The sequence below is a fragment of the Lipotes vexillifer genome, unplaced genomic scaffold, assembly GCF_000442215.2.
Source record: "Lipotes vexillifer unplaced genomic scaffold, Lipotes_vexillifer_v1.1 scaffold298, whole genome shotgun sequence".
In the NCBI taxonomy this organism is placed as follows: Eukaryota; Metazoa; Chordata; class Mammalia; order Artiodactyla; family Lipotidae; genus Lipotes; species Lipotes vexillifer.
The window spans coordinates 699,284-709,914 of record NW_006793272.1 but is presented as its reverse complement, the minus strand read 5'-3'; the positions used below and the strand labels follow the sequence as shown (position 1 = coordinate 709,914).

General features: G+C 44.0%; 1 protein-coding gene across 4 annotated transcripts in view; it reads left to right on the top strand.

Annotated features, from left to right (window-relative positions):
- The first annotated feature begins 612 nt into the window (after positions 1-612).
- Positions 613-10,631, top strand: part of CHRDL1 (chordin like 1) — a 116,166-nt gene continuing 106,147 nt past the window's right edge. For 3 of the 4 annotated variants that reach the window (XM_007466299.1, XM_007466298.1, XM_007466297.1), the window contains exon 1: positions 3,919-4,015. In XM_007466299.1, coding sequence (XP_007466361.1) covers positions 3,919-4,015 — 97 coding nt within the window. Of the gene's footprint in view, positions 681-3,866; positions 4,016-10,631 lie in introns of those variants that run through there. The other variant, XM_007466300.1, reaches the window with a different exon arrangement.

The following is a 10,631-nucleotide window of genomic DNA, read 5'->3' as shown; positions in this document are numbered from 1 at the left end:
CCGCGCACCGGCTCAGGACCAGGCCAGGTGCACGCAAAGAGGCCGTCGTGCGGGAGGAGAGGGGGCTGCGGGCTTCCAGCGGGCAAGTCAGAGGGTAGCCCGGGTCTTCAGGCCGCGCGCGAGCGGCGGGGAACTCCTAGGTGCATCCAGCGCAGAGGGGGTGGAGGGGCGGGAGGAGATGTGCGGTCCCTTTAAGACCCCAACGCTCACTTAGCCAGAGGAGGGGGGTGCCGTGTGGGCGCTGCGTGATGGGAAAGTCGCCGGCTGAGCCTCACACTTTCTCCCGATTTCTTAACTTTCGGGTCGGGGGAGCGGGGAGAGAGCGGCGGTGCTGGGGCGGAGAAGGGGTGCGGGCTTGCAGCGGCTGCTTGCTCGCGGAATTCCCGCCCGCGCCGAGCGGCCGGCCTCTCGGGCCAAGTGGGGAGCGGGCGGCGGGCGGGCAGGTGGCCCCGGGCCGCCGCGCCCGCGCCTTGTCTCTGCCCCCGGCAGCTGAGCGAGCCGCTGTTCCCTCGTGGTGTGAGGGCGGTGATGTTTTTCCTCCCACCCACTTTTGAGTCCCCCCTCCCCCCTCGCGCGCACTCCAGCTCTCGCCACAACCTGCGAGTCCCCGTCTTCGGAGGAGTGCCCCGGGGAGCTCGGAGCGCTTGCACGCGTGGAAAACGGAGGAGGCCGGTGGCCAGGTCAGTGAGCGGTGCCCGGCGCCCGTTTCCCCTCCCTTCCTTTCTAGCCTTTGCACAGGTGGGCCGTCTTCCCCCAGGGCGCCCAGAACTTCCCCGACCTGCCACCCTAACCCGCTCTCCGCCACAGCTGCCCGCGGGCCCGGCTGGAGGTGGAGCCCAGGGCGCCAGACCAAGGTAGGTCGGAGGGATCCGGATTCGAACTCACCACTCGCCACTCTCGCACGGCCTGCGTAGTTCCAGGCTCTGGAGCTGCGGGGAGGCCACTTGGGTAGCTACCTAACGGGTTTCTACAGTTCCCTCCCTTAGTGATTGCATGTGTCCCGAGCCTTTTGCTGGCTTGCTGAGGTGCCCTGGACCCGTAGGTAGTTCATACGTGCTCAAGTTAAACAAACAGGGCGGACTGGGCGAGAGGCTCCTCTATGCTCCCTGTGGACATCTGCCTCATTTTCCGGCCAGGACCACTGGCGTCTGGGTTGGAGACGCTAGGCTCGGGGAGCAACGCAGTGTTGCCAGAACTTAGGGCCTGGAAAGCCTGCCTTCTTTTCCCTGCCGGCCCTGCCACTAACTTTGTGAGAATATGGGCAGTTGAGTTCTCTGGGCTCCAGGATGCCCATTTTGAAGGTGGAGTTGTTGTGGGGAATAAAATGAAATGATAGATAGCAAAGGTGTTTTGCAAGCCAAATGGCGGGGCATTGTTCTTCAGTCATAGCAGCGATGAAGGCATCTCGACTCAGACCAGAGACACCCTGGCCTGAAGCTGCCATTTTTCAGTACCAACCTACCACCAGTGAACCGAGCTTTTCTTGTTGGGTGGTAGACCCGGGAGAGGATTTTAGCTGATGGACACGGGCCTGAGAATCCAGTGGCTTCTTATTGTTTGTTGGAAAGAGAATTGCTACCCTGGAGGCTGCACCACAGATGATAGTGAATGTGAGATTGCAAGGGCATTGAAGCCTCTCGGCATGATTAAAGAAACACTGTGGGTCCTGAAGAGCTGGCCCATGTGCTCATCCCTTAGCCTTCCTTTGGGAACGTCTCTGATTCTGTTCTACCCAGGAGACCTCTTCTGTGAACAGACAGACCCCTGACACTTGATGGCCCAGATTGCCTTGCAGTCCCAGCCTGGCAAGGAGCCCTTGGTCCCTTTGCTTGATGCAAATGAACTTTGTGAATGCTTGTTTCATGGAGGCACCTTAATGGATACATTCCTTTAGGTTCTGACCTGTTTCTTGTTCTCTTGTAAAGCACACTCACCCTCTCCCACTCTGCAGTGTTAGTCCCAGAATTTTGTTTTCTTTGTTGTTTTCTTGTTGGGGCTTGGATGCCCCCAAAATATGTCAATGGCTACATTTCTAAGTAACCTGTAAAAGAGCCAGTGCAAGTTCAACAGCACAACGGCCTGTGTGAAGCAGACAGAGAGTTAATACCGAAATAACTCCAGTTAACTGGGTCAAAGTGTAATTTGAAAAATTAAGGACAGTTTGGCTCTTTGCAAGTGTAAGAGTCCGCATGCTTGCTGAGCAATGCTTGCTGGTGTTTATTGCTGCAGCCCTAACAAATGTCTTGAACTGCCCCCCTCCCCCAAAAGAAAAAGTTAAAGCGATAAAGAGAAATTGAACGGAGACCTGGGGAGGGAACTCTTCCAGGTTTATAGCTCTGCACAGAATACAAAGGCAGGACTTCAGGATCTTGTAAATCAAAAGTGATTATTTATAAAGAGATTCATTTTCTGATGTTCTACATCCCAGCCGGGGAGGCCACACAGATGACAGGAACGCCAAAAGAGATTAATTGCTCTCTAGTCACCAACTTTTCTCTTTGCTCATACCATTAGTTGAGACCCAAGAAAAGCAAAAAAATTTCTAAGAGCCGTTTTCTTGCCAGCTTGAATTATGAGGCAATGCTACTGTTCACCGAATCACCCAACCATTGTACAAGAAAAACAACCCGGTTGGTTCTTGCATGGGGAGACCCGAAAATCGTGGTTTCAAAAATCCCCCCTGAGACCCATATGTGATTGTGATAAATTGGATTTCAGCGGTTAAAAAAAAAAAAATCTTTCTCATTTGGAGGCTTGGGGGATAAGCTTATTAAAGTAGGCTCAGTAAGAAACCTCACTGGGATGAGTAGCTGTGTTAAAGCATTCGTGGAAATGAGTTGCTTCAATGGAACCTGGTAACTCTCAGAGGACAGAGGTAGACATTCCAGTGATTGAAGCTGGGCCAAAAGCTCACAGAGGGGGCCAAGACATGAGAACCCAGGTCTTTGGAAGGCTAGGAACATGTCCCAGGAGAATTTATCCTTGTTTAAGGAGCAGGGAGGACGTAGAGAGGCAGACCAGTTCTGCAAATCCTGGCTGATAGCATAACTTATTCTCCATGGACAGTTTTTCTTTGGTTACATACTAGTAATTTGAAACAATGGATTTTAAATTACCTGGCCAACTTCATAGTGTTTAAAGTAAGAGCTGTGGCATCCACATCATGGCCCAAAGACAATTCAGCTCTCCATAATGATCATCTTGCATTCCATCCAGTTCTCTATACTCAATATTTAGGTTGGACCCTCTGAAAAGATCGTTGAGCTCAGTTCCCATCCAATGTTAACCCCAGACTGAAATGTGGTGTTTCTCGAATTATTTAAATATTTTCAAATCACCCATTGGAAGAGTTTTTCCTTATAGATCTCATAGGAGACACAGGAGAAACATTGATCAGTCGTGCCTCATCCCTGAAGGATTAATAATAACGGTAGTCTTGAAGCTAAGATCAGTTAACTTTCATTTCAGAAATTGTTTGGGTCACTGCCCATTATTTTTGTTTGCCAAAATGGCCATTTTGAAAACCCCAGTTTCCCTTTTCTCCCAAAGAAAATCTCTTGAGAAATCAACTTTAATTCCCTTAGAAATGAGGATTTCAAAATTTATTTTTACTTTCCTATGACTTGCCTGCAAGGATTTAGCCTCAGCGTTGGATAGGAATGTATGTTCATCCGCTTGAATTTCTCCCCACAGTCTTTGCAAGACAGGAGAGGCAAGTTCTCTTTTCTTAGCAGAAAAACAATGCTTGCACTTAGGTAAATTCTCCAGCACTTTCCCCCCAGCAAGTTAGGAGCCTAAGCATCAGAGATCTCCATCAGTTCCAGGGGATCTGTTCTAAGTCTTTTTTTCTGCTTTCTTCCCAACAGCTTGAGTACCCAGGGCCCTAAAAGTTTCAAGTTGCCTTTTGCAGTGGCCAGAATGAGAAAAAAGTGGAAGATGGGAGGCATGAGATACATCTTCTCCTTGTTGCTGTTCTTTCTTTTCCTAGAAGGAAGCAAAACAGAGCAAGTAAAACGTAAGTGTCTTGAGTTTAAAAAACAAGATACTTTCTTGTAGTTTCTTTGAAAATGTGATTATAATCTGAAGAGATTGTGATTTAGCCCAAATGTGGCCATGCCATTATTCTAAGAGAAGAAAGTGAATGTTACTGGTTTATGCCTGAGTTGGTAAAAGAATGAGAGCTTTGACTCGGGCTAACTAAATTTGGGGCTGTTTTTCTGATTATCATATAGTTTTCATCTCATAGGACACATGACACATTAGCCTATTTTCCTTTTCCCGTTCTAAACTGTACAAATCTCATTCCATTTTACGTAATTCTTGAAATATCTGACAGATGAGCTGGATTTTTTCCCAAATTTCAGACTCTTCAGCAAAGGTTTTCAGTTTATGAAAAAGAATAACACCGAAAAGAAAAAGAAATAAAAAAGAAAAATGTAAAGCAGGCTCGGCCTCTTCCCTTCTGCTGCAAAACAAAGAAGGAAAAAACCTTCACATGAACTGGGTTGAGATGAAAAATCCTTTGAGGAAATTGAGATTCCAGGGACCGTGAGCAAATTGGATGCCATTTATTGAAAGGAACGTCCCCGCAAAGCCAGGGAATATTTCTAGAAAGTCAGCGATCCGTGTGATGGGCTGACACATTGGAGAAAGCAGAGTGGCAGGAAAGGGGGGTAATTAACCCTCTTCGCAGCCACATTTGGGAGATTTATGAGTAACCGTTGACACCGCTGCTCTTGTTAGGAGCTTTCTGCTTGCCTTTGCCCACTGTGAGCCTCACCTTCTTTGGGCCATTTGCAGCCACCTCTGAGGTGGACCCTGGCCCTAAATTTGAAGGAAAAGCCATCGGTCTAGTTCCCCTTTTTGGCTGCATCAAAAGAAGCACAAAGTGGAACTGGTCCAAGAGGGGCATTCTCTGCTCCACTGAACTTATTCATGAGAAGGAACTGTGCAAATATGCTTGGTAGGAGCTGAAACAGCATCTGAAGTCCATCACTTAAACATTTATCTCCTTTATCAGCATAAGTTAAATATATCAGGCATGAGGCTTGCTGACAGGGAGAACAGTGCCAAACCTGTTCCATTGTTACCTGTGTTTCTGCCCCACTACGATTTTCATAGTAAAGTGAGTCTCCTTCCTGGGAGAAATAGTGCTTTTGATTAGGCTTTTAAACATGAGTAATCCGTGGTGATATCTAGTATGATCGAGGCACAGAAGGAAGTTTAGCAGGACACAGTATCAGTAAGGAAGCTTGGATCAGCCTCTTCTCTTGCAGTCCTCAACGGACCTCCTTCTCCTTCTACGTGAATGTGTAATCGACCTCAGAACCCTCCTCTTCCAGAAGTCCTCCTTGATTTAAGTGGATATGATAGAACAGTTGTCCATCCATTCTCAGCTAAACTCACAAGCAGCTGGGCTTAAAAATCCTTCCTCTCTTAGGAAGAAACTTCCCTTATGGATTTACTGGCAGCACGGGGAAGCTTGCAACTGTTAGAAGACCATCTCTTCTGGGAAGCCTTCCATATTCGTGAAGAATTGAGGAATATCGTCCATGCAACTTAGAGCTTAACTGACAAACCAAAAAAAAAATATGATTAAAAAATGATTGACAGACCCCCAAAACTATCACTCTCTGTCATTTCCTACTGCTTATGAATCTGTCCCAAGCCCCTTTGAAATTCAGTTGGTGTCAAAATGATTATGTAACAGATGGCCTAGGGGACCAGTTCTGGTCTAGTGTTTCAGGCTTATAGTCAGATAATGAGGCTAAGGTCATGGTCATTCCCTGAATGAGCCACTCAGCATCATTCTTTGTGGCCACACCCAAGCTAACTGTCTCGAAGACATGTGCAAATTTACCTCCACTAAAAGGAAACTCTCAAAGCATATGCCCTAGGCATGTTGCCTTGATACACACACACACACACACACACACACACACACACACAGACACACACATACACACACTACATGCGCAGAGATTTATATTACAGCTCTAAGAGAAGTTAGAAGCAGTGGGGAATGGTTACATAAATGATCCATGTAATGTACTATTATGCTACCATTCAAACACTGCTTATTGAAAATTTGATAGCCCGGGAAAATGCTTATATTAACTTATTTTAAAATTTCTTAAATTATAAAATTAATAATATTCATTCTACAAAATGATATGAAAGTATCTGAACTTCATAAAGAACCTGTATCTCTCAATACCCATCCCACTCCCCAGGGATGACCGTTACTAATAGTTTGCTGTGTGTTCTTCCAAACTCTGTGTGTTATAAAAACATATATACATGTCTGTAGGGTTTTTTCTTTTACAAAAATTGGATATTATATATATATATATATATATATTTTTTTTTTTTTTTCTTTAACCTGCTTTTCAGCAGTGTGTCCGGGACATCTTTCCATGTTAGAACATTGCAGTGTAACAGTACCATATTCTTTCTAATGTCTACATAGTTACCAATTATGAGTGTGCCATGGTTTGTTTAACCAGTCCCTATTTGTAGATATTTAGGTTGTATCCAGTTTTTGCTATTACTATATGTAAGGCATTAATGGATGCCTTAAGGCACTTAGGCAAGTATTTGTGAGTAACTGTTAGGTCAAAGTGTATGTTCAGTTTTAATCTTGGTAAGAACTGTCAAATTTCCTTCAAAAACTGTATCAATTTATGCTTCCACCATCTTTGTATGCATGTCCATTTCTAATTCCTTCACTGAAAGTATTATTAATCTTTGTATTTTAGGGCCAGTTTAATAGGGGAAATAATATCTCAGTTTTGTTGTCATACTTTCCTATTACTGGAGTATCTTTTCAATTATTTTTAATTCAATTGTATTTCTTCACTGAATTGGCTTTCATTTGGGAGCGTGTCTTACTGATTTGCAAAAGCTTATTTATTAACATAACATCAAATGTTTTTATTAACTTTTGTATTTCACATATTATTTTCCCAGTCTGCCATTTGATTTAAACTTGTATAAGTTGTATTTTCCCATACAGAAGTTTTAAATTTTCTTGTAGTCAGATCTGTCATTCATTTCCTTTATGGCTGCCCTGTGCGGCATGCGGGATCTTAGTTCCCTGACCAGGGATTGAACCCGTGCCCCCTGAGGTGGAAGCGAGGAGTCCTAACCACTGGACCATGAGGGAATTCCCTCCTACTCCATATTCTTGTATTTTCTTCTACTGCTTCCATAATTTGGGGGTTTACCCATAATTCTCTGTTCTATCTGAAATTTATATTCATGCATGGTGTGCAATAGGGAACTATTTTTTTTTAAATGTTGAGCCTTCTTTTAATTAATTTTTTTTTTATTTTTGGCTGTGTTGGGTCTTCGTTTCTGTGCGAGGGCTTTCTCTAGTTGTGGCAAGCGGGGGCCACTCTTCATCGCGGTGCGCAGGCCTCTCACTGTTGCGGCCTCTCTCGTTGCAGAGCACAGGCTCCAGAGGCGCAGGCTCAGTAGTTGTGGCTCATGGGCCTAGTTGCTCCGCGGCATGTGGGATCTTCCCAGACCAGGGCTCGAACCCGTGTCCCCTGCATTAGCAGGCAGATTCTCAACCACTGCGCCACCAGGGAAGCTCCGGGAACTAACTTTTTATCTCTGGGTGGTAGGTGCACGACTGTTACTTTTGTTCATTTTTGTACTTCTCTTTATTACAAAGTTTCCACAATTGGCAAATACTACTTTTACAACAGGTAAAAGTCCTTTAAAGTAAAAGGACATCTTGTTTCCCATATTTCTACCGTCGAGTTCTAGAGAAGGGTATAGGTATGGGGGTGGAAGGAGTAAAAAGAGGGTTTTTTTTTAATTAAAAAAAAAAACTAGAAAAACTTCAGGAAACATGTAAGTGTAAAGTTAATAAAGCTTCCCGTCTCTCTTTGTTCCCTGATACCATTTTACCCAAGGAAGCCAAGGTTTTTGATTTTTCACAGGCTGGTTCGAATGTAAGTTTCTAGGTCAAGGCACATGCTCTGCAGCCTGTTTGCTCTCCTGTTTTAGGCATCAGGGTGGAATGAGGGGGGATGCTGTTATGGTCAAAGATGCTCACTCAATTGGTGTAGAATCTGAGGAGGTCTGCAGAAAATGCTTTAACTGCAGAAAGCTGTTTGCACAAGGAAAAGTAGAAGTGGGTGCTACCACTTACTAGTAGCTAATTAGCCAGAATTCCCTTGCTCTCACAGGAGGGAAGACAGGTTCAGGAACCCAGGAAATACTGAATGTGCATCACAGTGGATGAATGAACCATTTATGGCTTATATAAAAGTTTGTTACTGTCCAAAAGCAGCAAGGTTTGAGGTCTTTAGCTGGGATAAGTTCTTTGTGTAACTCCATTATGCTCCGTTGTTAAAGTTGTAGTCAAAAGAGGCCAGGAAGCTCTTTTGAAGTTCAAAGAAGCATAACATTCAGTGCTTAATATTCATGCACATATAGGGCAAACAGGCTGAAGGGTTTGCCTCTTTTGGCAATTCTGACTTAGGTAATGAACTATTGATCAAAGTGAGGTAGAAGAATTGAGTTGTTAAGAATATTCAATTATGTATTTCAAATGGACCAGCCTGTGCCAAGGCTGGCAGTCATCCTGGGGAGAGAAATTGTTCGTGTATTTCATGGCGTCCATTCCTGCTTTATAAGGTGAGTTAGCTGGATCTTCCAAGGGACTAGATTCTCATTCATTTTTCTCCTCAGGAGAAAAGCTCCCAACATTTGTGTTTGCTTGAAAATGGGCCTCTGAACTTCCCAGGAAGGGTGAGTCCCCAGAAGAGTGAAGGGAAGGAAGAGGATACTTAGAAAATTTGAGACATGGGGATCATGGCCTTATGGAGCCTACCAAACCTCTTTATTGTGAAAGCCAACCAGAAAGGCTTGAGTTTTCCACCTCTAGATTCTCACTTGGACGTTCGAGGTGATTTTTTTTGCCAAGAGAAAGAAGCTAGCAGAAGAGTAGACCCGTTGACATCTTAGGGGTTTAAGTAGATGGGAAGTAGAATAAATGAAGAATACCTTAAAATTAGATAGCTTAATGCTTTTCAAAGTATGTTCATAATTATTTTTTATACTGGGGGGGGGGGACCAGTGGGGTTGGGTATGGAAGCTCTGGAGTCCACGTAGCTACAAACCCCAGCTCCATGACTTTCTTACTTACCTTGGGAACGTTGCTTAATCTTTCCAGCTTTAGTGGTCTGATCAGTACAGTTGGGGAAATAATAGCGTATTGACCATCAACATGGTCATTTGAAGAACTGATGAGACTGTTCACATGGAGTGCTTTGTGACAGTGGCTGGCACACAGTCTTTAATAAGTGGTAGCGATTCAAGTAACTCTCTTGCAAGCCAAATGATATTATCCCCTTAGTTTTCAGATGAGAAACTTGAAACCCAGTGAGGTCAAGTGACTTTGTACAAGGCCAGACAGCAAGTCCAAGGCAGTGCCAGAATGAAAACCCAGGTCTCCAAATTCAGTGTTCTGTTCACTACACCAGTTTGTGTCTAGCAGTTCTCTGAGGAAGCCAGTGCATTCTCTTGAAGAGAAGCCCAGTCCTTTGCACATGGCAGCCACTTAACACATGAGATGATCCGAGTAAGTGAATAAAGAACTTTGTAACCAGAATTCCTAAGAGAGGCAGTATACTATTTGGGAGTTAAAAGACAGAAACTAAGACTAAAATTATTCTGGAACCTAAATAAGCTAAGCCAAAGGAAATTTGTGAGGAAGGTTAAAAATATGTGCCTTTATGTCCACGCTTAGATTTCCCTGACTTCTCAGTAGGATTGGAATGTCCTCATAGTCTAATGGCGAGTGGACTGTGCTTTTAAGTCAGGCGACCTGGTTTCTGGTCAGTTCTGTTGCTTGCTGTGTGGTATTGGTTGAGTCATTTATGCTCTCTCTGAACTAAAGATTCTCTACTCTCTAACTGAGAGGAATTCTTGCTTTCTGGACAGCAAACTAAAGGATGCCAGAATAGGGGTTGGGGAGGTGGGACAAGGGAAACCAAGGCTCTGGTTTTCGATACTTGGAGCACACCCGGACTTTTATTATTGACACAAGATTGTTGCAAAGAATATTTTATTCATTTAAGATTTATAGCCTGCCTACTTCTAAAAAGATTAGATACAGGTTATATATGAAAGAATAGTTGCAAGATGACTTTCTAAAAGATGAAAGAAAAATGTTGGCAATCTGAGGAAAGTAGAAAGGGTAGATGTTCTTAACACCTGCTTTGGTACATTATTCACATTCTAAATTGGCTTATGATTCCTGAAAAGATAAAAAGAGAAGCTTCCCATTGGTGGGCAAGAGAAAATTATAGTTTCATCTATAGAGATTTATTTCCCACCTCCCACTTACTCAAACAGTATTAATGATGGGATGTTTGCATGAAGCACATTCTGGGTGGTAGAAAGACACCAACTGTAACCTTAATTTCATAGAAGAGAGAAGAATTGTGTTCGGCATTTCTTTATTAACCCTCCGTAAAGGAAGAGGGCAAGTATTAAATTTTAACTCAGTAAAAGTCTTTCTGTAAGTGCTAAGGAAAAGTGGCCCAGATATTTTAACTTTGGATGATATAAGTTAATTGAAGGCTGGAACATGTAAATGTTATACAAATTGTTGT